Source organism: Dipodomys spectabilis, unplaced genomic scaffold, assembly GCF_019054845.1.
Source record: "Dipodomys spectabilis isolate Male_0828 unplaced genomic scaffold, ASM1905484v1 ptg000201l, whole genome shotgun sequence".
Taxonomy (NCBI): Eukaryota; Metazoa; Chordata; class Mammalia; order Rodentia; family Heteromyidae; genus Dipodomys; species Dipodomys spectabilis.
Genome location: NW_024870878.1, coordinates 2517384 through 2543195, shown reverse-complemented (window position 1 = coordinate 2543195; position 25812 = coordinate 2517384). Strand labels below are relative to the sequence as shown.

General features: G+C 48.3%; 1 protein-coding gene across 1 annotated transcript; it reads right to left on the bottom strand.

Moving 5' to 3' along the window:
* Window positions 1–612: 612 nt before the first annotated feature.
* On the bottom strand, window positions 613–25573 carry Adamts15 (ADAM metallopeptidase with thrombospondin type 1 motif 15). Its single transcript, XM_042696200.1, has 8 exons — window positions 24197–25573; window positions 14331–14463; window positions 13663–13830; window positions 13146–13429; window positions 7589–7766; window positions 6500–6681; window positions 6217–6392; window positions 613–4056 (listed from the first exon to the last, which is right to left on the bottom strand). Exons 1-8 carry the CDS (start codon window positions 25151–25153, stop codon window positions 3282–3284), a joined length of 2853 nt encoding a protein of 950 aa, XP_042552134.1. The 5' UTR covers window positions 25154–25573; the 3' UTR covers window positions 613–3281.
* Between the last annotated feature and the right edge of the window lie 239 nt (window positions 25574–25812).

Here is a 25812-nt window from a genome sequence, read left to right as displayed (position 1 = left end):
AGATGGCACCAGTTAAATCCAATAACCTATCATCCACCATGTGGCTGAGAAATGCTGGTTAGATTTAGCATCCCTACTTCAGAAAGAGGTAAGAATTCTCCAAACAGGATGAAATGTTCTCTTAAGAAACTTAAGGGTTTCTATCTAAGATGACTGGTTGGAATCCCTACAGGGCTCTCTGACCTGCCCCTGTGCCTTACCTTCCTTACCAAGTACAGTCCCAGAGTCCCCCTCTAAGCCCCTACCTAGGCCTCTTGCTCCTGTGTTGAAAAACCCCTCCCCACTTTTCACAGGGCTACTGTCTCATTGTGGCATCTCAGGTAAGCTGCCCGTTGTCTGAGGGACCTTCCCTGGTCACTCTAAATGCAGCCCACAAGCACCAGGGCCAATGTTTGCTTTCTCAGCATTGGTTGGCTTCTTCCCGGTCATGTCACAGCTTCTCAAGACTCCGACTTCCTCTTACCTTGGGAGCTATGTAGAACAAGGTTGTGTTGCCCTTGTAATTAGTATCTCCATAGTAATTATCACCGTGGCTGGCACAAAGCAAGTGCCCTGTAACTATGGAGACTGTGTGCATGGAAGATATGCAATGACAGAGGCAGGACATGCATCTTAAATACTCTCGACTTTATTAGGAGTAGCTGTTGTCACCTCAGCAGCCGCCTCCCATGTATACACAGTATACACGCCCAGCCAGAACCCAGGGCCTCCCATGGAATGCAAAAGAACCAAGCACATGAGGGGGGGTGAGGGGGGCTCTATCAATGGTAGTATTTAGTGTTTCCAGGCTGGGTGTGCTTAGCCCCTCAAACTGTCCTCAGCTCCTCTCAGCCCCTTCTCCAACATGATGAGATCCGTAAGAGTGATGAATCATACTCCTCCAGTCAGTGCACACGATAGGAAAAGAGGCTGGGGAATCCTAAATCATAATGTCTGCACCCCCACTGAAGTCCCTGGAGCCCCCACAAAATGGTTCTCTGCTTCCATACCACCTTGATTTTTATTCCACCACCAGAATCCTGTGTCTTGAATCTCTTCTCTGCTCAGTCAGTCCTGTGGACTGAGGAAATGTTCAAAGACAAGAGAAACTTGCCAAGTGGTTTTCATCATATTGCTTTTTTAAAAAGAAAAGAAATGTATAACCAAAAACAAAAACAACCATTGTGACAGAATAAACCATGGAAACATGGCCCATGTCAGAAGCAAGAGTGGTTATCCCTCCTTGAAAAGATTTGTAAAGCAACTGATTGCAAACACTGCTCTGCTAGGAGCCAGTCACCTGAGTGACTCCTCCCATCACTCCCTTCCCACCCATCCTTTCCCATGCCCTTCCATACAGCCCCTACACTACACTCTCCTCAACTAGAAGAGAAGGCTCCAAGCACTGGAGTGTTGCTGTCACTGTCTGGCAAGGCTCCCTGGCCTGGGGCCCTTTTGTTTCTATAGCTTCTCCATGCTCACAGAAGGAGGGTGGGTTCCTCCTCCCTCCGTCCTTCCAGGGTGACTACAGCCCTGTCTCAGAGAGCTGTATGCCCTCTACCCCCTGCAGGAGTCTTGTCCAAGGCCATTGGCCTGGGATGAGAGCAGGGTTGGAACACCATTCCAAGGGTTTGACTGGCCAGGTTGTGGATTTTGACTATTAGGGGAAAACAAATAGAAAGACTAAACCCCTTTCTCATGGAAAACATATGCATATCTTATCTTAATGACATTCTCCACTGAGATCCTGAACTCATCACCTAGACTTTGAAGTGGAATATCACCTGGGCATCTGCTCCTTATAAGAAATACCCTGCCTGGCTAAAGGATCTCTAACTCCAACATATCTCCTCACTTGGCACTGTAAGAAACACCTGGGCTTCTGCTCCCTTGCCAATACCTACAAGACAGGTGTGTTTCTGGCAGTTCACTAGTGATGGCTGCAATCAGGTCCCTGGTTTTAGGTGCTCTTGAAATCTGCAGCCAAAGAACCTGGAGAGAGAGAGGCCCTGTTCTTCCTATCTGGAGCTGCAGAAGGTGGCAAGGCTGCAGAGAGCATGTACTTCTCTATGGCTGGGTGTAGTAGAAGCACCAGCTCACTTCTGACCCTGGAGAGAAACAAGGTGGGTTTCCAGAGAGCATAATCTGAGGTAGCAAAGAGTGAAGCACATTTATTAGCTGGACGGGCAAAGGCCTGGAGATGCAATATGATGTGCCCATGGCAGACAGACAGCAGGAGCTATCAGGGTGAAGATTAATTGACAGGCACATGATTATTCAGCACCTCCTGCCTCCAGGCCTGCATAATCCAGGACTATGGCCATGATGGGGGTTCTCTAGAGCAATGCAGTATCTGTCTTCAGCATCAACCTTACATCCTTCTCAGGAGGATGTATTCCTCAGTTTGTATTCCCAAATCCAACCCCAAGAGCTCAGCTCCCACCCCAAATGCAATGTCAGAAGAACCTTCTAGATCACTCCTCACATTCCCTGCATCTTCTAAGAGACAACATCTGTTTGCATTGGCCAGCCCCTTCCTAATGAAGGAGGACTCTGTAGATTTTCATCATCTGCCTTCAAGGCCTCAGAGGACACTTTGGTGGCCCTCTGCTAGGCTGATGCCCTGGCCTTCAGGGGAGAAGAGAAGAGCTGTTCTTTCAAGACGGGCTACGGTGGAGGATGAGGAACCTTAGGACTCCTGATCGACTCCTATCTCTTCACAAGTGGAGAGACCCAAGTCCAGTCACACCCACTCTCACTCTCCTCTTGGCTACTGTCAACTCCCAGGGCAGATTTTACTATTCAGCCCATGTCTGTCAGAAAAGGAAGGAGGGCTGAGAGCACCGTGAAATCCCTGCCTTGTTCAGAGGCATCTCACAGCCAGCCCCCTGGAGCCACCTCAGGGTGGCAAGCTACTGGGCCATGGCTCTTCCAGCAGCCTGTAGCCTCCTTATGAGTTGAGGTCCCTGAAGTTCTGCCTGGGGGTGGGTGGGGGCATTCAACCTCCAGGTCTCTGGGAAAGTGAACCTCCCTCAGCCCCTTCTGCCCAGCCCCGCACCTTGTAGCCTCTCCCTGCAACTGGGTCCCCCAAAGGAGCAGGGCATGAGGTAGACTGTGCACTTATTATCTTCCCCTTGCCCAGTCCAGGGAGAAGGGAACCTCTCTCCCCAACCCATGGCCCTTGTCCTGGAGGTGAGTGGCATCATGGCACAGGCCCATGCCTATAGTCCTCTGCTCCAGCTGGCCAGAACACCAGCACATCAGCCGGCCAGAGAATGAGGGGAAGAAAAGGACAATCCTACTCAGCAGGGCCGTAAGATGCAGAAGTCCAGTTCCTGGGGCTTGCGGCGTAGATTGCACTGGTCCCTGGCCATTAACCGGCCTCCATGGCCCACACACTTGAGCGGACGCCTCTTAAATCCCCGACCACAGCTCTTGGAGCAGGGTGACCAGGTCCCAAGCTCCCAGGTTGGGCAGGGTTCCCCGCAGGCTCGTGTCTCCACTGGCCGATGGGCTGTATCACAGGCAGAGGCCCCGAGCTGTCCTGGGGAACCCCGACAGTCCACTGATCGTTTCTGCAGGCCACTGCCACAGCTTGCTGAGCAAGGCCCCCAGCTGCCTGCCACCCAGCGAGTGTGGGCCCTTTCGTCTGACTGTTCCACTTGATTGGAGAGGCTGAGGACACTGTTGTGCAGCACGGAGGGTCCCCGAGGGTCCTTGGGGTGGGAGGACTTGTCCTCCCGGGGCTCTTTGGGCAGATAGAAGGAGTAGCGGACACGGGGTGGTGTCATCTTGCCTACGGAGAGGACCTCCACCGTCAGCGGCTCCAGGATGGGCCGCGAAGCCTGGAGGCTCTCCACTGCTGTGCCGGTGCCACTGTATCGAAGCAGGCTGCCCTTCACCACCAGGTCCCGCTCCACCGCCGACACCACAAAGTGCCCATTGAGCAGGTACTTGCCTTGGCTGTTCTTCAGGGCCAGGTAATTGTCATCCCCAATAAGTCCCTTGTAGCCCCTCTGGCGAATATCTATGCTAGAGGCTCCTGCAGGGATGGACACCACGAAATTGTAGCCATGCCTGGAGGAGAAGAGAGGAACAACTGCATCAGACGCTTTCCTGGACCACAGACCTCTCTTTCCCTTCAAAAACATGGTGGATTCCTTTGTTTGCAAACCTTAGGGCCCCAGACACCAAGATACTTGCACAGTGCAAGGACTAAGCACACTGCTAGACACCAGTGGCTCACACCTGTAATGCTAGCTACTCAAGAGGCTGAGATCTGAGGATCGCCTGAGGATTAGCAAAGCCAGCCTAAGCAGTAAAGTCCGTAACGTTCTTATCTCTAATTAATCACCAAAAGGCCAGAAGTGGAGCTGTGGCTCAAGAGGTAAAGCACCAGCCATCTTTGAATTAAAAAAAAAAAACCTGAGGGACAGTGAACAGTCCCTCACTTCAAGCCCCAGTATTGGCACACACACATACACACAAAGAAAAGACTAACTAGGTTACTTAATGCCATCCAAAACACAATGAAAGTACCAGTCTGAAAGCTGGTACATGGGCTAGTTAGTTATTAGATCATCTAAAACTCAATGCCTGGTCTTTAGATGCATTCATGATCTTTTCTCTTCAGTAAGTATATCTGTTGGTGAATTCTGGGATGTGAGTAATAGCACAAGTTTTGGAGTCACAGATCCACACCCCTTGCTTTGCTGTTGGTCTTGGATGGAGTCTCTGCTTCCCTAAGCCTCTGTTTCCTTAATCCATAAAACGGAGCTCATAATCACACATACCTCATTGAACTGCAAGGATTAAAGAAGCCACAGCACACAAATCATGGAGCTCAGTGCTTGGCACAGACAGGATTCAATAGATATGAGGAGGGCGAGAGGAGGGGGAAGGAAATAAGAATACAGTGCCCAAGTCCAAGGTTGGCAGCTTGACTCAGTGAAAGAATTAGCCTTAGAGCTGGGGATGATGATCAGTTGTGACTCAGACACCTTTAAGTAAGTAAGTACAGGTTTTCAGGGCTCTGGTGTCCTCATCTGCACACTGAGGTAGGTAAGCTAGATCTGTTCTAAAGCTCCCTGCAGTTCCCACAGTCTGCATATTGAGGTAGGTAAGCTAGATCTATTCTAAAGCTCCCTCCAGCTCCCACAGTCTGTGAAAGGGTACTTGGCCACTTCATCTAAGGTATGTCTAGATAAAAGCCTCCAACTCTTCATGCAGTCACATGCAACAGGTCTCTGAAAAAAAAAAAAAAAAGGCACCTGGAGTGCTCAAGCTTCCAGAAAAGAGGCCAAGATTCACCCAGCTAAGGACCAGGAGTGGGGCTCGTGTCCTCAAACTTTAGGACAGCCACCTGGTTTTTCCATCATCAATACTTGGGTTGCCAGGCCGACCCCATATGCTCCCAACAGACCTCCAGTGCTCTGCTTCTTCCAGAACATGGCTCCGAAGCTCCAGCAGAGAAGCCACAGACACTGGAGTTGGGACTAGAAGAGACCCTGTGGCAACTCCCCAGCTGACCCTGGAGCCTACTTTCTAAGAAGTGGAAGCTCCTGAGGCCCAGCTACTCACTCTGTCCCTTCCTCAGTTTACTGCCATTTTCACCTCAATCCAATCCCTCAGGCCAATGACAGGATGGCAGCTGTCACCCACTACCTCCTCGTCATGATCTTGTCCTGAGCATTGATTAGGTACCAGGTATTACATTAGCCATTTGGGGATTAGTTTCTTTACTCCTCAGAAGAGCACCCATGAAGCATATTAGTATTACGTGCACTTTACAAGTGAGAATTGCTAGAAACCTGGGGATTACATCACTTCCCCCAAGGTCAGAAAGAAAATGAGGAACTAAGATTTAAACGTTTGTCAGTCCTACTCTAGAGCAAAAGACATCTGTCTGAATGTCCTCTCCCACTGAAGCATGTCCTCTTCAAGCATTCATTTTTGTGAAATGGATGGATGGGCAGATGGATGGATGGATGGATGGATGGATGGATGGATGGATGGATGGATGGATGGATGGATGGAAAGAGGGCTAGAGGAAGGGATGGAGGAATGGATGGAAGGGGGGCATAGATTAACAGTATCTGTGGAGCCTCTACAGCAAGGGTATGGCCAGGACCTGATATTTACTCCAATCTAACCCAAGCTTTCAATCCCTGGGGGAAATTCCACTACCCCATCTCCCCCTTTTCTCCCAGGTTTTACCCTCCAGGGCCCAGAACTCACATGGGCTTGGTAAAGAGACCTGTCACCCTCTTGCAGCTTTTATTGTCTCCACCACACACCCCACATTTGTCAAACTTCTTCTTGGAGCCTAGGTTTCCATCACAGCCAGCTTTGATGCATTTGCCTTGGACGCACACTGAGGTGGAGTCAGGAGTGCACAACGTACCATCCACCACCTGCAGAAGACCCAGGAGGAAGAGAAGAGGAAGAGGAAGGATGCATCAGCTTGATGCTCCCCTGAAGGCCGGTCCTAGTTCTGATCTCCTGTGCCCAATCCACTCACCTTGGGTGCCAGCACGTAGAAATAGCCAGTGCCATTGGCTCGACAGATGAGCTTGCACTTGTCCCGGGGAGATACACCTGAATACTTGGGTACCCATGCCACAGCCAGGGTGAGGCGGTTGGTGCTGTGATTATAGCCATTGAAAGCCTCACATTGCTCCTCCCGGAAGCTCTTGCCAGAGGCTGGGAAGGGGGAAAGCACACAAAGCAAGCTAAGCGGAAGAGCCAAGTATGAAATACAGTACACCTTCCAAGAGTGGCCAGCTCCCTTGTGACTCTAAACAGCCCTCCTACTCCCCACCCCTCAGCAGGGTGATTCAGGTCATCTCCCCCTCAATCAGCCCAGTACCAAAAGACACAGACCCTCCATGAGCAATGTGCCACTTTCTTGGGTTATCTAACCTTGATTTCACATTTTTGATGGAATGGTTAATAAAAAGAAAAAAAAATGCTGTCAGAGCCAGTAACCCTGGTTACTCAGGAGGCTTGAGATTTGAGGATCGTGATGTGACAGTCCATGAGACTCTTATCTCAGTTAATCACCAAAAATCTAGAATGGTAGAGCACCAGCCTTGAGCAAATTAAAGGACAACACCAAGGATCTGAGTTCAAATCTCATTACTGGTGCGTACATGCACACGTGTACACACACACACACACACACACACACACACACACACACACACACACACACAAAACAAGAAAAAGAAAGAAAAAAGTACAACTTTCTGATTGGAAGAAATACTAAGTTTTAGATAGGAAAATAGAAAAAAGGTAAAAATTTTTCCCACTCAGTCTTGGATTCCTGCTTAGAAGAGAGGAGTACTTAACTACTACAACTTCAACACTTCAAGCACTGGGTCTATGTAACAGTCCACTTTAAGCCCCCAGAAAACACCCTTATTTTCAAAGGTGAGTGGCCAGAGGAATGAATTCCAGGGGAGCTCAGTATCTCTCCTCTCTTCTGGCCTGGAAATCTTGACTGCAACCGCACTTTGACCACAAATGCCCCAGGAGGGTACCTAGAAGGCAATGACCTCCAGGCTCACCTTCTCAGGGCCTAGGCCACTTGTTGCCTTCCCCATCTCACCTGAGTTAGGACAGGGCTCCAGGTTGCAAGAGCGGTACTTGACTCTCACTCCTTCACAGTATTTGCCCCCATTGGCAGGGGTGGGGTTGCTGCACTGTCTCCTAGCCAGCTGAACACCTCCACCACAGGTACGAGAACAAGAACCATAGGGCTCCCACTTGGCCCACGAACCATCCACCTGTAAGGAAGAACAAGTCACATTGCTGCAGCGCTAAGTGCTACATCCAGCCCTTTAGCGGGCAGAAGTTGCTGGTACTGCCTCCAAGGTTCAACCCCACTCCACTGGAATGAAATCCATGTTGCATCATGAACAAAACATAAGCAAATAGTCTGGGTGCACAGAGCCCACATAGCCCTTCAGCAGATTAGTATAGCAAACCAACAGCTCCCAGTTATAAATGAGATCATTCAGAAGATGGAGACCTCTTTGGGCTTCAGAGTGAGGCAAATATGCTGTTCAATTGTCTCTGCACTCACTACACAAGTAAGCTTGAAGCTGGTACTGATGACTAATGTCCAGAATCCTAGCTACCCTTGAGGCTGAAATCTAAGGATCACAGTTCCAAAGCAACCTGGGCAAAGGACCCAGTGAGACTCTTAGCTCCAATTAGCCAGCAAAACAGCCAGAGGTGGAGGTATGGCTCAAATGGTAAAGCACCAGCTTTGAGTGGAGAATCCAAGTGAGAGAGCAAAGCCCCAGTACTGGCAATCAATCAATCAATCAACTTATCAATAGTAGGCTTAAACTGATGGCCATACCTCCTTAGGTTTCACATGCTTTGCCTGCATAAATGGAGCAAGGTCTGAAGTCAATTAGAAGATTTAAATGAGGTGACTTATTTAAAAATTCCTAGCTCCAACCTGCCTTTATACAGGAGTTGGAAATTTCCCCTTATCTGTAGTTAATACATGGACAAGAGTCTAAACCTTTGGCAGACCCACCAACAGTTTTGCCAGTAAACAGCATTTCTATAGGTATTTGAATATTTGTATCTGTAAATGTTCTATAATTCAAACTTTTCACAACACTTAGAAGATTTCAAAGAATATATGTGAGAAAGTGTCATTGTCAGTAGGTTAACATTTGTATTAAGAGGACATACAGATAAGACACTATTAAGAAGCCCTAAAACAGGCTCTTGCCTGTAATCCTAGCTACTCAGGAAGCTGAGATCTGCAGATCATGGTTCAAAGTCAGCCCAGGCAGGCAAGCCCATGACACTCTTATCTCCAGTTAACCAACAAAAACAGCTGTAAGTGGAGATGTGGTTTATGTGGTAGAGCATTAGCTTTGAGCTAAAAAGTTCAAGGATAGCACCCAGGCCCTGAGTTCAAGCCTTAGTACCAGCACAAAAAAAAAAAAAAAGAGAGACAGAGAGAGAGAAAGCAAGAGAAGGAAGGAAAGAAGGAAGAAATCCTTAAAACTATCTCCAATTGGCTTTAATGTAAATTATGTAGTGCATGTTTGTTTAAGAGGGAAGAAAAGGGAGAAATATATCATCCCTATATAATTTAATATAATTATAACTTAATATTTTAATAATTTAATTATCTATATAATTTAATTATAATATAATTATGTTTTAAATTTATAACCTTCAGTATGTGTTTTTAAAATTGTCATTCACCTCCTGAACACATGTCAGCTGGACAATAGAGGAAATGGCTCAGTTGTACAAGCCATACAGGAACTAGCCCAATATGGACTGAAGCAGGAACTAGGATTGCACGAAATAGAATTGCATGAAATAGAATGACTATAACTTGCATAAATATTCTGCATATTATTCAATCTGTAATCCTGTCAAATAGTTCTTTCATTGTGCCAACCTGTCTCTTCCATTCTGTTTAAAAGCAACACTGTTAGCTCTATTTTCTCCCAAACTAGTGGCTCACTTCACCCTCTCCCCTTCTTTTGCTTCTGTTCTTTCTACAACTTCACCCCTCAGAGCCCTGCAAAGTGGATTTTTGTTCCTATTATACCATGGAAATTACTCTCTCCAAAGTCAGCAAAGAATTAATGAAAATGAGCTCGTCTTATTATCTCCAACTTTTTTTCAATATTTACTTTTGTTGCAGCAGCTTTGGAGACAAAGCTGTTTGATTTTTTACCTAGCATCATTTCTTCCCCACCATTCATACAAAAACATTCATTTGTGCCCCGGCCACATACTATTCATTCACCAAATATTTACTGAGTTCTTCCTAGGCCTGACATTATGTATAGCAAGTCTTTGCCCCCATATCCACTGCATTTAGTGAAAAAAGACAAATAGTAACAAGCCAGAGGACAGAGAGGTCAGATGGGGTTGGAAGTGGTTGGGATGTGGGTACTGCGGAAGCCGCTCTGTATTTGAGGGGTCAAGGAGGCCACACACACACACAAAATGGCCTGAAGGAAGGATGAGCATGAGCCATGCAGATGTGAAGGAAAGAGCACTCCAATTCGAGGGAGAGCCTGATGTGCCTGAGGAGGGATGCATAGGGAGGGTTCCTGTACCACCGGATCAGTGTGAGTAAGAGCCAAGAGCACAGAGACCAAGATGGCTCACGCCAGGTCTGGGAAGGGTTCCAAGCCGGGCACAGTCTAATCTCTATTTTCAAAGGATCTTACTGGCTGCTGTATTTGGGATAGTCTGGTAAAAGTAAGCTCAGAAGCACAGAAGACCAGGCAACAGTAGCTCATCCCTGTAATCCTGGCTACTAAGGAGGCTGAGTTCTGAGGATCACAGTTCAAAACCAGCCCAGGCAGGAAAGTCTGTGAGATCTCATTTCTAATGAAGCCACAAAACCAGTAATGGAGGTTTGACTCAAGTGATAGAACACTAGCCTTGAGCAAAAAAAAAAAAAAAATGCCCAGGGACAACTCCCAAACTCTGAGTTCAATTCCCAAGACTAGCACAACAAACAAACAAATAAATAAATAAATTTTAAAAGCAGGGAGATGAGATGGGGAACAATGGTTATAATACAGGAAGAATACAGCATAGAAGAGATAAGGACAGGAAAGGAGTTTTGGATCTATTTTGAAGGGAAAGTCAATAGGAATCACTGACGTGCATGTGAGAGGAGTTTAGGCTCTGGCAGGAAGAAAGCGGAGTTGGCAAAGCATGTTTGGGATGTGATCAGGAGCTCAGCCTTGCAGCAGCAAGTGTCCAAGTGTGAATGGAAAACTCACTTGATACACAAATCTGTAGTTCAGGAGGGAGAGTCTTCAACCTTTGAGTGGTGATTAAGGCCACAGTCTATAAACTATGAGATTGAGTGTGGGTAGGCCTGATTTGGGAAGTTCTGAAAATGAGCAGATGAGGAGAAACCAGTGAAGGAGATGAGGGAAGAGGAGATGCCATAGACAGTAGAAGCTCTCAGGCAAAGTGGACCCATGCCCTGGGGAGAATGTGACCAACTTCGCTAAGCACTGCAGCGTGTCAAGCCACATGAAGAAGGTAATCAACTCCGGACTTCAGAAACACGAGGCTATGTGGTAAGCATAATAAAAGTTATTTTGGAGGGTTGCTGGGAGGGAATGGACTCCAGAGAGAAACAGGAAGAGAAGGATTAGAGAGAGCATGTTTTACAGCTCTTTCAAAGGACTTTGCTGTAAAAGGAGTCAAGAGAAACAGACTTTGATATTTTGAGAGGACAGGACATAGTATGATAAGAATCTTTGTGTAAGATAGAGGAAATCACAACAAGTTTATATCCTGCTAGGAATGATTCAGCTGAAAAGAAGGATTGGGTATGGATGGCACATGCTTATAATCCTAGCTACTCAGGAGACTGAGATCTGAGGATCCATGTTCAAAGCCAATCCAGGCATACAAATCTGAGAGACTCTTATCTCTAGTAAACCAGCAAAAGGCCAGAAGTAGAGGTGTGGCTCAAGTGGTAAAGAGCCAACTTGCATGAAACAAGCCAAGCAAGAGCATGAGGCTGAGTTCATGCCCCATACTGACACAAAAAAGGAGGGGAGGGACAATTGATAATGCAGGGGTGAATAGGGAGACTGGTTAAGTGCTGTTGTTTTTTCTCTTTTCTTTTCTTTTTTTCATGGAGCTTGAACTCTGGGCCTGGGTGCTGAGCTCTTCAGCTCAAGGCAAGAGCTCTACCACTTGAGCCACAGCTCCTCTTCCTGGTTAAGTGTTCTTGACAGAGTGGGAGGGAATATAGGCAGCACAAAACATGACTACACTGACAGTGTAGCCAACTGCAAAGAGAAAGGTAGAGGGCTTGGCCACACAAGCAGAAGAGGTGACAGTTGCACTGATGGGAGTAGTGGAAGTTCTCTTCCCATGCCCTCTATTTTTTTCGTGATGAATTGGGTCGAGGGTTACCAGTTTTTATGATGTAGATGTGGTCTGACTTCCAAGAGTTCACATGTTAGAAACATGACCCCCAGTATGGTGGTAGTAAGTGATGAGACCTTCTTAATGCGGTGAGATATGAAGAAAGTAAGATCATTGAATGGTGTAACTAGTGGGATGTAGTTAGATCATTAAAGGTGGAATGCTGGCCAGTCCCAAGGATGTGAGATGTTATAAAATCATGAGCCTGGCCCCACCTACATTCTGACTTCATTCTCACTATATGAGCTCCCCCTCTCGTACAGTATTCCTACCCAGTGCCATCTGCCATGAAGTAACACAGCTCAGGGACCCCTCACTTAGAACCTATATCATGCCATTTGGACTTTCAACCTCCAAAACTGTGAGCTAAATAAAGTTCTTTTCTTTATAAGTTTCTAGCCTCCAGTGCTTCATTATAGTAATGGAAAATGGACTAATATCAGAGGCGAAGGTATGAGCTGATAAATTTAGGAGGTTGTGAGAATGTATGAACTAAAAAAAAATGAAATCTATGACCATTTATTAGCATATGGTCCCAGTTGAGTTTCCAGGTCATTAACTTTTAACAGTTGACCACAGCCTCTCAACTCAATAAGGAGGCAAGAACATGAGAAGGAAAAGATGGCTGTAATAACAGACTGTATGCCTACATGAGACTGAAGCACTGTTGGAATCTAAAAGCTGGAGAGAATACATTAGAAAGTACGATGCGGTGGTCCGAATGTGATTCTTAGTTAGGGATCATTGAAAGCTTTTGACCTTAGCTGTCCCTCCTCCCCACAGAAGACAGGTTTCAGTTCAGAAAAGAGGTTGGAGGGTATAGGTAAATTTTGCTGATGATAATTCTAGAAATGAAGTGGAAAGATTGGGCTGCCAGAACCCATTTCCTATATCCAGCATCCTTTGTACCAGTCTCTTCATCAGCTGATTTCTTTTCCCAAGAGAAGGAGCTCCCCCTTTACTTGCCTGTTCTCAGACTCTTTTGTCTGAGAACATTTAGCCTATTCATTCATTGTGTGTGTTGAGATCTGGCCCACAGACTACTTTCCCAAAAACATATAGACAGGAAAGGGTGCATGGTATAGCTGTATGCCACTGCCACGCTGTACCAGGCAGCCTCCCAGTAAAGACCAAGCAATGGAGGCCCACCTCCAATTCCCTAGTCTCCTCCCCTACCTCCCCCCCCCCAACACACATGCTCTCACACTCACCCGGTACTTGTTAAGATTGTGTCTCTCCACACAGGCCCCTTTGAGACAGAACTTGCCCTCACCACAGCTGGTACCATCTGCCCAGGGGAAGTGGCGAGTCTGGCACACCATCTGTCCTTTAGCCTTGCCAGTGCACCACAGCTTTGTGCAGTACTGCATGTATGGGCAGGGTTTTGAGCCCACACCAAAGGCTAGTTCACATTGCTGGCTCAAGGTGTAGCTGTTGCCCGGCAGGTTCTCAGGTAAGGAGATGGGCTTGCTGGGCTGGTCCAGAAGGCAGTCACCTGCAGAGAGCCAAGGATGCTTATTGCGACAAATGGGAAAGTCAGGCCTTGCTGGCCTGAATCTAAATGGTAGAGAGAGAATGAAGCAAGAAGCCACTGGAATGGTCCCATATTAGAACCTAGCTCCTTGGCACTGTCACACCTCAGGTAAGTAGTGAGCAGTGCCACCAGGGACAGCCATAAATTGTCCTTCAGGTCAGCCCTGCTCCTCTCTGCCACCCTGGCTTACTTACCATGCCCACTGTCTAGAAAGTCGGTGATGATGGCAGCACTGCAGGCTGACCAGGGGTTGGCTCGGTCAATCTGGATGAGGGTCGGGGACATCATGTGGTTAGCTCGGAGCTTTCCAAACACCTCCTCACACACTTTCACATTGTCATGGGGCATATTGAATACATGACCTGTGGAGTCAAATGAGAAGACTCAAGGGATGGGCAGAAAGAGCTGCTCAGAACAGGCACAAGGGATTGAAGGAGGCATGGGCTAAGCTAGAAACTTCTGTGACAGTTTTCAGACTGTGCATTTGTATCTATGGATGAATTGCTCTGCAAATATCACCAAGACCTCATGCTTGTCTCGTTTGTCCCCTCCCTCAGGCTCTGAGTTCAGTGGGAACAGAAATGGGAATCCTTATCTTGAACATACTTTTCCCATAGTTCTCATGTGATATAGACTACAGAGGCACAGAAACCCTATCACTGGGCAGTTAGACTGGGGCAAATGAAAAAAGATACAACAAAGCCACTGCCCAAGCAGTCTAGCTCTAAAAAAGATCCTTTAGATTTCAGAATATAACACAGTAATGGCAAATGTCTCTTCGCTGCCACCCATACCCTCAGAGCACTCAGCACAAACCCAGAACCACCACACCAAAGGGATTCTCCCCTCCCCTCAGGCTTACCCAGCTCATGGGCAGTGGTGAAGGCTGATGGGAGCCCATCATCCTCAATGACAGAGCAACTTCTCTTGGGATCACACATGGTACCCACATCGGCCATGCCCAGAGTATCACAAGTGGTGGCCCCACACAGATCCTGCCAAGTAGGGAAGAAATGATCAGCCAAACGTTAGTAGCAGAAGGGACCAGAAGGGAAGAAAGAGCATCCTATGGGACATTCCAACTCATCCCACTTCAGTACCAATTGGGCCCAGCTACCAGGTCAAGCACCTTCCAGGCAAGCCTTCCTTGCTTAGGGTTGTGGAGCTATTCATGGAACTGACCCACACTGTGGCCCAGGGTGGAAACTGTGTGGCTCACAGAGAAGACTAAGCCCAGCCCTACCCAGGGAAGTCCTGTGGTAGGAAATTAGGAGGTACAAAATTAAACTCCAAGGCCCACTGCTTTATATAGAGATGGCCTTCTAGAAGAGAGAAATGGCAGCTCCCACAGTAGGGCGAGATTCTGGTCATAGATTCCTGAGGCAGGTGGGGGTGGAAGGCAACCACAATCCCCATCCATGGTCAGCCTGGAGTAGCCTCCATCTTTGTGGAATGACTGCCATGAATTAAGTTAAGCCAAGGGCCCACCCATGCCAGTGTGTCGGATTTCTTGGGTTGGAAGGAAACAGAGTGAGGTGGTTACAAGCCACCATCTATATAGTTTAATTAGCCTCAGAAGCTGAAGAGGACTTAAGGGCTGCTGGAAAAGAAAGAAAAATGAATGATTATCCAAGCTGGAAACTTAACTTGCTGCAAGACCTAGGGCTTCCATCAGGAAATATTTACAGGGGATGTTGAGGGAACCATGGGGCTCCTGCAGTGGATATCTCTAGAACTTATTGTGCACTACAGTGCTTAGAAATTCAGGAGTTAAAACTAAGCCAAGCATGTATATTCTGTCCCCTTTGAGAAAACAGGCATTGAATCAATGACACTAGCATTTACTTCATTATGTCTCTGCCTTCAATGCTAAGAACATTCCACAAGGCACAAGAAACAATGACATGGATCACCTCATTCCATCCTCACAGTGGTTTCAAGAGGAAGCTATTTTATGAACCGTATTTGTCACTGGTAGAAACTGAGGCTTATGATCCAGTTACCCCCAGCCATGATTTGCTAAACATTGATACCATGCATGCATATGACATGTGGAACCCCATCTAATCTTCACAACATTCCTCTGAAACAATGGTCGATTATCACCTTCTACAGACAAAGAAGCTAAAGCTCCCAGAGGTTCAAGTCACAGAGCAGAAGCATGTAACCAGGATCTATATGACTGGGAACTCAGTCATAGCCAATTGCCCAGGAAATTCTTGGAAAGAGAGCTTTATCCTTCTCCTGTAGGTGCCAAGGGGTTAACATGAATATACACAGAGCACGGCTCTCCATCTTGTTTCCCTTTCTGGCTGTCGATGCGGTGGCTGGGTGCACACATGCGTATGGAGACCTGGGCTTGGGAGGAAGCTGCAGCAGTTAGTGGGACAAGGGGGCAGGGAGGAAGACTGGGCATAGTACAGAAAACCAGCAAAATTTAACCCAAAGCACTCCGAAGTTTACCATCTGAGCAGTCAGGTGATAGTCACATTTCCTAATGAGTTAACAGTTCTGCTGGCCAGAGAACCACGAGGGTGACCAACTTGAACCCAGGGTGCCAGGGCCGTGACAAACATTGTGAGCCCCACCTTTGTTCAGTTGTCTGGATTTGCACGGGGCCCTTCTTCCTCTTCCAGCAAGCCCAGGGATCCTCACATTCCCTTCCCTTCACAGAACTCTTCCCTGTTCAAAATCACACTCTCAAAAGTTCTTCCCCAGAGCCCTAAACCCTGTCAAATTCTTTTTTTTTTTTTTTTTTGGTCGGTCATAGGGTTTGAACTCTGGGCCTGGGCACTGTCCTTCAGCTCTTCAGCTCAAGGCTAGTGCTCTACCACTTGAGCCACAGCATCACTTCCTGCATATTTTGCTTATGTGGCGCTGAGGAATTGAACCCAGGGCCTCATGCATGCAAGGCAAGCACTCTACCACTGAGCCACCTTCCCAGCCCCTGCTGTCAAATTCTATTCACCTATTCAGTGAACAGTTTAGAGAATGGGATGGCCAGAGCTCGCTTGTAGATAGAGGGGAGCATGCATCAGGGTCTATATGCCTGGGGACTCATTCATAGCCAATGAACACACTACAGGCATGGTAATCATGGTAATAGGAGGATAGGCAATGGGGCCCTATGACCCTAGACTCTAGAGTGTAGGATCCCAACCAGCAAAGGTGTTTGGTTGGCTGCTGTAGGCTAGGCACATTCCATGGCTTCCAGGCTACCCTGAGCTCATTGCTTCCAGCATCTCTGCAGCTGCCGTGGCAATGGGAGGTCCTTAGAGCCAAGGCAGCCTTCCTCGGGGAAGACAGAGTCTCTCTGGAGAGACATGCAGCTGCAAGCCCCTCCTAGCCAGGAGCAACCTGCTCTTTCCATCAAGAAATTCCGGCTTTGCTGGATCAAACAAGAGAAACAAGGAAAGCCAGCAAACTTCCTACGGGTTAAGGATGAAGCAGAGAGAAACTCCCTGGAGTGATAGGCATCTTCGGCATGGGAAGATGCCTCTGTTGGGGTCAGAGGCTCTGCCTATCCCTCTTCATCAAGCCAGGGATACAAATAAAGAATCACTGGGCCTTGCTTGGTGCTTTCATCAGCCACAGATGCTTCTACAGTGACCCAATTGTTCCTCCTTTATGACACTGAATATTTCCACCCTTCTGGAATGAACTCAAGAACACTTAAAAATTGTCTTAACCTCTTTACCTCCAGCTATTCAAAAATTAGATAGTGTTCTGGTTCTTTCTGCCTGGAAGGTACAAGCATTTCCCATCCCAGTTCCCTACCTGTCTTACTACTCCTGGCAATTCGCCATTACTCTTATGGTCACAGCTGCTTTCCCAAAAGATCTAAGTATCATCTTGGCAAAGAACCTAATCTTCCTAGACTGTTCTTTTCTAACTGTCCCCTTCTATAAAACAATGTAGATTAGAGTTGCAAGCTAAATAAATATGGGCCAGGTACTGGTTGTTCACACTTGTAATCCTAGCTACTCAGGAGGCTGAGATCTGAGGATCGAAGTTTAAAGCCAGCCCGGGCAGGAAAGTCCCTTAGACTCATCTCCAATTCACCACTAAAAAACAGGAAGTGGAGCTTTGGCTCAAAGTGACAGAGCACTAGCCTTGAGTGAAAGAGCTCAGGGTCAGCACACAAGCCTGAGTTCAAGCCCCATGACTGAAAATAGATAGATAGATAGATAGATAGATAGATAGATAGATAGATAGATAGATAGATAGATAGATAGATAGACAGACAGACAGACAGACAGATATAGATAGATGGATGGATGTACAGTAACACTTTGCCATAGCCTCACTGCTGTTTCTCACAAACCTATGTGTTTACAATCCCCATTTGACTGCCAGGACTCCCACCAGATACCCTCTTGGCAGATCTGCCAGGCATGTGCTGGGATACTCCGTGTTTTCCAGCAGCACAGAGGACAAGGGACCCATAAGAATTGAGCACACTCATTTTTTAAAGGGCAGAAAAGAAATGCATGCTCATGTAACCAAATTCCTGAAATCCAAGGCACAGAGCCAGAACCATCTTTACAGCGATGTCACAGGGTCCAGAGCCATTATAGAACTTCAGAATCTTCCCCCTCATTTTGCAGATGAGGAAACTGAGGTTCAATGAGTTGAGATTATATACCCAACACTAGGGAGTATTAGTTCACAGTAAAATTGTGGCCATCCCTGCACATTGCTAGCACTTAGAGGTCTAGCTCCCATCCTGCTTCTCAGAAGAGGCAGGACCAGGGCAAGAATTCACATGAGATCCCAGATATAAGCGAGGAAAGGGGTTCTGAATCTACACCATTTGACTACACACCCTTGGGATTCTGTATTTGCTGGTGTAAAGCAGCCCCCATGCAAGTATTAACAGTTTTCCCATCTGAATCGCTGCCATGTACCACTTCGTGTTCCTGGCCAGGGGAAAATCACACAAACCCATGTGTTTGCAATCCTCAAGGATGAGAGGGTTTTGCTTTGCCAGAAAATAAAATAAAATCCAGCAAGTAAGCGCCTGGGCAACATGCTAAGGCTGTTTGGTGACAAGGGAAGAGGCAGGGGAGGTTAGTTGCTTCTATTAGCAGATTCGACTTCACTGGCACATAAAGTCCTCCAGATGTACAAAATGCAAGAGGCTCCAGGAAGCAAAATAGCAAGAAGTCCCTCAATGAGGAAGAAGAAAAGCCAAAGCTTTCAGGAAGGTTAAACCTTTTTGAGAAGTGACTGCTATAACAGAGGGTGCCTACCAAGTACAGTGATGATGGCTATCATTTATTAAGTGACTACTGTGTTGCAAACACTGATGCAAGAGTTTATTTGAATTAGCCCATATAATCCTCACCACAGCTTTAGGATAGATGCCAGTATTAGGCCCCATTTTACAGAACAAACCTAGAGATAGGAAATAACTCATCCAGGATCACATAGTGAGTCCTGAATTAGACAGAGGAAGCAGTCAGGATTGAGACCTACACACTGTAGTTTAGGGACTGAGCTCTAACCAAGCCTCCCTACAGCTTGTGGTACACACCCTCCTCAAGAGTAAAGAGGCTAAAGGATCTCAAGAGGGAAAGATTGCCAAGCACTGGTGCTTCACACCTAGAACTCTAGCTACTCAGCAGATGGAGATCTGAGGATCACAGTTAGAAGCCAGCCTAAGCAGGAAAGTCCCTGAGACTCTTATCTCCAATTAACAACCAAAAAACTGGAAGTAGAAGTATGGTTCAAGCGGTAGAGTGCTATCCTTGAGTGAAAAACCTTAAGGGATAATGCCTAGCAGGATTCAGTGCTGACAGCAGTTCCTGCTGGTGCCTAGCTGGTGGAGCAAGCTCTTGGCTCCTTGCCCCACACCTGCATTGACACACTGACCCCCCGGCCCTGCCATGCACCCTGTCTGCTGACTCCAGAGTGGATTATCATCCTCCTTTCTGGGGCCCCACCTTTCTCCCAGATGAAGCCTAATGGCTTAGCGCCAAGAAGCAATGCCAGAAGAGCCGCTGGCCCCCTCTCCCAACCCTGCGGCCTGACAGCCTGAAAGTTGGATTAATGATCCCCAGGAGGGAGGCAACCAACTATCTGAGCCCCAGGTTTTCCCAGCACCATGCCTCCATGCTCACTTGCTGAGCCACAAGATACATGAGGCTGTGCAGGGGCTTCAAAGATATAAAGAGACCCCTGATCTAAAGGAGCTTACAGACCAGGATGCAGCAAATGCCGGCACCTGTAGTTCTTACACAAAGCAGGAATGTTTATCAGTTAAGTGTGATGTGCAAAGGTAGGAGACAGCCCCAGCGTTATCTGCAAGGGATAGAGTACTTTAAACCAGAGCTAGCCCATATTCAAGCTATCTTGGCAAGGAGAATTAATTATTCAGTAAGTAATGATTTGACAACAAGAGACAAGCAACTTCTAAGGTAATGACAACAAAATAATGCTGCTACTCTCTACTGCCTCTTCCTGGTGATTCAATAACTTGATGTTATTGAATAGCCTCACAAGTTAGACATTACCATCATTGTGAACCTCAGTGTAATGATGATAAATAAGGAAAGTGAAAATCAGGGAGCTAACTCATTTCCAGTCCTTGGGCTGGAAGTTCAAGTGCTAGGACTCAAACTCAGTTCAATTGACTCTTTCCTTGTGTCATGTGATCAAGTCAAGGTGTCAAAATGAGGTGAGAGAAAGTGTCAAGGGATGGAGGGAGCAAGAGAGAGATAATCACAGAGCAAGTCAAAGGAAAGTGGAAAGCAAGACCTAAGGAAACTGAAAATCTCACTGGCCACCTTTTTCACTTTATTATTATTATTATTATTCACAGTACTTGGGTTTGAACTCAGGCTTTCTAGGCAAGTGATCCACTCAAGCCAAGCCTCCAATCCCTTTTGCTTCAGTTCTTACTCAGATAGGATTTTACCCTCATTACCAAGGCTACCTTCAGACTCCAATCCTCCTACTGCTACCTCCTGTGTAGCTGTGGGTATTGGTATACAACACCACACTCCGCATGTTATTTGAAATAGGGTCTTAGTACCTTTTTGCCCAGACTGGTATGGAACTCCAATCTTCCTACCTCTGTCTCCATGGAAGGCAGGATTGCAGGCATGAGCCACCACATCCAGTCTCGCACTGGCCACCTTAACTAAATCAATAGTTTAAAAAATATTTTTTAATTTAAAAAAAGAGAGAGAAGATGGAAGGAAGGAAGGAGTGGTGAGGATTACGGGCATGAACCACTGGCACCCAGCTTATTCATGGTTTTTAACTGAAACACTAAATCTACTGCTATGTGCTTCATTTCTATACAGAAAGCTGTGACCATCTTTGTCACACGAGGTTCTAGAGACCATTCTGCCATGCACAGTACAGAATATCCCCCACAAACCATAGTCCTCCTCAATCACTAAGCTTGAGGTTGTGAGAGGGGAAAGGTCAGAGTATGAATGAAGAAAATAAGAGGACAAAAAGCCCTGCCTAGATGGATAATCCCGAAAGAGGTAAAATAACAGGACTAATGGCCTGAGAGAGTGAGAGAGAGAGAGAGAGAGAGGGAGAGAAAACAGATGAAAGAATTAGCCCATGGGGAGGGGAGGGGACCTATAATTCTTCATGCAAGAGAAGCAATGTCTCAGTGACACCAATGGTGGAAAGAGTAAAGATCATCTACTACATAGAAAGCAAGCTTCCTTCCCCTGGCTGAAGTGGCCTTTCTGTAGCTGGAGCTCTTGGAAAGCATCCTCTGGTCCCCAGAGGACCCCTCCCTCTGCCCTGGCACTTTACACACTGCATTGTGATTAGCTGCTGCTTGCCACACTGTAAATTCCTAGGGCCATGTCTTATTAATATGCATAGCTCAACCCCAATAGTGCTTTGAAATAATAGGTGTTCATAAGCATTAAAAAAATGTGTAAAGGGCTGGGAAGGTGGCTCAGTGGTAGAGTGCTTGCCTTGCATGCATGAGACCCTGGGTTCGATTCCTCAGCACCACATAAGCAAAAAGAAAAAAGCCAGAAGTGGCACTGTGTCTCAAGTGGTAGAGCGCTAGCCTTGAGCTGAAGAGCTGAGGGACAGCATCCAGGCCCAGAGTTCAGGCCCCATGACCGGACTCCCCCCCCAAAAAAATGTGTAAATAAATGGATGAAAGCCATTCTGCCATAAAGGATTACTCAAACAACAGAAGCATTAGACTTGAAGACAGGAAGTCTCAGCAAAGGAGAGCCTGTCAGGTCAATACCTGGTGTCTATTGCTGGGTACAGGAGAAGCCAGAGAAACAGTTTTCCTATAGAAATAAATGATCAAGACTTTGTCTCTGACTCTGGCCAGATCCTTATTCCAGTCCCAGGCTGACCTCATCCTGCTGTTAGCCTGGAGGCTGACTGGTATGCAAACTCAGAAGTGTACTCCTTGTCCATGAACTCCTTCTGAATCTTTACATAAACTCTTCCAATTGTCAAAACACTTGCTGTATGATCAATGTATTCTCCCTTCTGGATAAAGTTCCTGGAGACCACATCTGCCTTAGACTAGAAAGAGCAGCTGTTTGCTCTTGTCCTCTTCCAGTACTGTACCTTCCCCCAGGGAGCTCAGGAATGAGAGGTTTGCTAAGACTCCAAGAATGCAACAGGCCCAAAATCTGTGCTGGCAAAGAGGGATGTTTATCCACAGCATAACACACATACCTTGATGATGGACCTGCCTACATAGCCTCCTGCCCTCTGGCTTTGCCCTGTAGATGCCTAAAGGGCAAACAGCTTCTAAAAGGTCCATCTTGCATATCAACTCCTCCTGACTCAAGTGGTCATGCATCTTGTAGCCATTATGCATGGAGAATATAGCTCCCTGGGAGGCTAGCACAACACTGACAGACAGAAGCTGACATGCTGTTTGATTGCTTCTTCTTCAAAAGGCTGGATCCTTCTGATGGTAGGGCTCATAGTCCCCAGCAGGACTCCTCTTCCTAGGGCTGGTCCCAAAAGTCATCCTTAAACACTAAGCAGCAGAGACAGATCTGTTACTTTAGAGCTGGGAGTGACTTCCATGAGAGCATCTCGGGTAGCAAATGAGACCACAGCTGCTTTGCCCATTAAGAGATCTTGTTCTTGGCCTTTGCTCATCACCTCCCCCCCCCCTCATCCTTTCCCCCCTCTCCCCCCCCCCCCCCCAGCAATCTGACTGCAAGGCTGGTCTGTGTGCAGAGATTGAAGCCATCTCTCTTCAGTTTCCCCATGACTCAGGCAGTGCTTGTAGGGACTGGGCAGCAGTAGCTCCACAAACCTCAGTTGGAAGAATGAACACAAGGAAGAAAGACTCAGGCCAAAGACCTCCCTAGAGAAACCAGGTGGTGGGAGGAGAAGAGGCTGGGAAAGAAGGAAGTTCCAACTCCAGAAAAGGACTAGCTGTGCCAAATGGGTTATTGTGGAAGACTCCAGCTCCAGCCTGTGGGCGCCAGACCAACTTCAAGTGACCATTTGGAAACAGAAGATTTGAGAGCCCCAGAAGTAACCCAAGATTCTATGTCACTGCCAGATTACTGTGGTGTTGATAATGACAAAACAAGAGCATGGCACAGATTGAAGTCACAGCCCCCAAATTGAGAGGGGAAAAAAAGAAAAAAGGTCCCTTGGCTGGGTCTTTTTCCCCTGGTCTCCTGTATCTGAGAAATTTCAAGAATCCAGAAAACTTTACAATTTCCAACCATGTCAACACCTATGAGTCTAAATGTTCACAGATTCATAGCTTCTTTGAAGACAGAATATCAGGTAAAGACCTGCAAAGGGCAAAGCTGCTTTTCCTGGTCTGGATCCATCTTTCTAATCTCCACACACCCTGCAGCTGGAGTCCTCAAAGGCTCTTGACTAAGTTCACACTGTTTCCACTGCAGGGCGGACGCTGCAGCCCTGCACTCTAGTGGGGTCATAGGAACTTCAGTGAGTCCAGAACATGAGCAAACTTGTCAGTTCTGCTCTGCACCATACAGCTGGGCAGATGGCTCACCATCTGCTAACAAATCAGAAGAGATTTTCCCAGCTCAGTTCCAAGTGAAACAGTCCCAACACCAAACAGGTGCCTTGCTAAACTGTTCTGCCGGGAACAGCATGGAACCCTCGTTGACAAGGCCCAACAGAGTAGAGTTAGCAGCCATGAAGAAGGGATGCCTTTCGCTTCAACCTACAAAATACTTCAACGATTCCCTTCACCCCAGTACAGGTTTTCCAGGCCCAAGCCAGAGAGAGGATATGCTACCAGCTAGAAATGTAGCAGGCACTGACCTTGGATCACCTTCCACTTCTATAGCCTGCAAAATAAACCGTCCTCCGAGGTGACAAAATGTAGATGTTCCATACAAGAGAGACAGAGGTTCCCTCCCTTTACAACACCATCCTCTTAGCGCCCCCTATCGGCCATTAAGACAAACTGCGGCTCCGGGGCGGCAACTTTCAGGGTTCCAGCCCCTCAGCGCCTGCTCCGGGAGGCGCTGATTGGCTGCGTCAGGCCAACACCTTCGGAAGAAACAAGCTCCCCTCCAACCACCCAGATGCACGTGAGCCGGAGCTGTGCTGAGCCTAGCAGAGGGCTCGAAGTTCCAAAGCTGCAGTCGGAAGAGATCAACAGAATTCATATCTGGGGGGCATGGCAGGACACAAAGGGACTTTGGATAGCTAAGGGAGGTGACCCGTAAAAGAATTGGGGCTAATTGGATCCACAGGGGTGGCAGATCAACTCACCTGCCTGGTGAAGAGAATGGCGGTGTCCCAGTACTCGGGGTGCTTGTCGCTCACTTTGTTCAGCTTCTTTTGCCAGGCGCAGAAGTTGCGTAGAGTCATGGCCGCGTTGCCCGTGACCTTAGGCCCGGAGTCACGGTCCCCCAGAAGCAGCACCTTGACCACCACGATGTTGATGGGGTTGAGGATGCTGGGATGGCGGTAGAGTCGAGCTGCCGTGGCCAGCAGCGTCAGCAGATAGTGTTCCAAGTCCGCCCCGTGGAACTTGACCATGGACTCGTCGGCCACCACCAACGTCTCCACGTACCGTGGGATTGACACGAAGCGTTTGGCGCGTCCGGCCCTGCGCCGGCTGTGACTCTCCCCCAAACCCGTCCTCCCCGGCTTGTATGGATCCAGGGCTCGCAGGATAGAGGGGTTCCAGCCTGAAGCCACCCCGCAGCGAGAAGTGGGGTCTCCGGAAGGGCCGCCAGGGGCGCTCCTGCGCCGGAGAAGGTGTGCGCCCTGGCGGTTGCGCTGCGCCGCCTGCGCGCTGGCGTTGGGCAGCGGGCTAATGACATACTCTGCCCCCCGATAGCCGAAGGCTCCGTGGAGACCCCCGCACAGGCTCACGGCTGCAAACGAGTCCGGCTCCGCGTTCACGTCGCCCGAGTAGAAACAGCGCCGCAGATCCAGAGAGCTGCCGGTGAGCCTCTGGAGGGGGACCCCCAGATACTCGGTGGCGAAGGCGGGAGCTAGGAACTGAGCATCCGGCGTCAGGTGTAGGTAAAAGTCCTCCTGAAACGCTGTGATCTGGAAAATGAGCCCCTGATCTCCGGAGTCCTCGGGACCCCGGCGGTAGTAGTGGCGGCCGTTGATGTCCGGATCCAGTCGGATGGGAACCACCACCTCCCACTCTGGTTCGGAGCTGCCAGCAGGTCGCCCGATGAGAGCCAGCGCTAAGACGCCCAACAGAAGCATGGCGCCGGGCAGCGCACGGCCGCACTCTGGGAAGGGACTTGGCCTGGCTCCCCGGCGGCAGGCACGGTTTCCTTGTAGCCACACGCCAGAACACCCGTGCTCCCCGGGACAGACGGCAGCTCCCCTCACCACCCTCCGGATAACCAGAAAGCCAACCGGGACAGGGAGACTCCTCCCAAAGCAGCCAGCATGCACTGGGCAGCCCGCGCCTCCTACCTGTGCCTTTCCAAGGAGAGCGCGCCCGGGGAGCTTTCAGAACAATCGCTGTCAACTGCAAGAACTGCAAGATTGGCCGCGGGAGGACTGCCGGGAGGCACCGGGGTGGCTTCTCCGAATCACAGCCGCTCGCGGCGCTGCAAAGCTGGCTCCGGACGAGCCTATTAAAAGGCCCCCTCCTCTTTGGGCTGCCCAGTCAGCGCCGATCTCTCTCTCCCCTCCCAACCTCCCAAAGCTCGCAGCCCCAAGCCTCTGGGGGCCACCGGAGAAATCGGTCCCGCCTCCAGAGCGAGAGCCACTTGGCAGGGAGGGAGTGGCGTTCAGCTGAGGCAGGAGGAGGCGTGGGCTTGGCCAGAGAAACCAGAACTGGAGACTCCGTTAGCGTTTTGCCCCAGTGCCCGGGCACATCAAATTAATCACTACCAGGCAGCAGGTATCGGGAA

Excerpts from the sequence above, each read along its gene's own strand:
- Adamts15 (XM_042696200.1), bottom strand. The coding sequence starts at position 25,153 with ATGCTTCTGTTGGGCGTCTTAGCGCTGGCTCTCATCGGGCGACCTGCT. Across the intron at positions 13,430-13,662 it reads CTTTCTAGACAGTGGGCATG|GTGACTGCCTTCTGGACCAG; the intron begins GTAAGTAAGCCA and ends GGCTCTCTGCAG. Across the intron at positions 6,393-6,499 it reads TCTACGTGCTGGCACCCAAG|GTGGTGGATGGTACGTTGTG; the intron begins GTGAGTGGATTG and ends GGTCTTCTGCAG.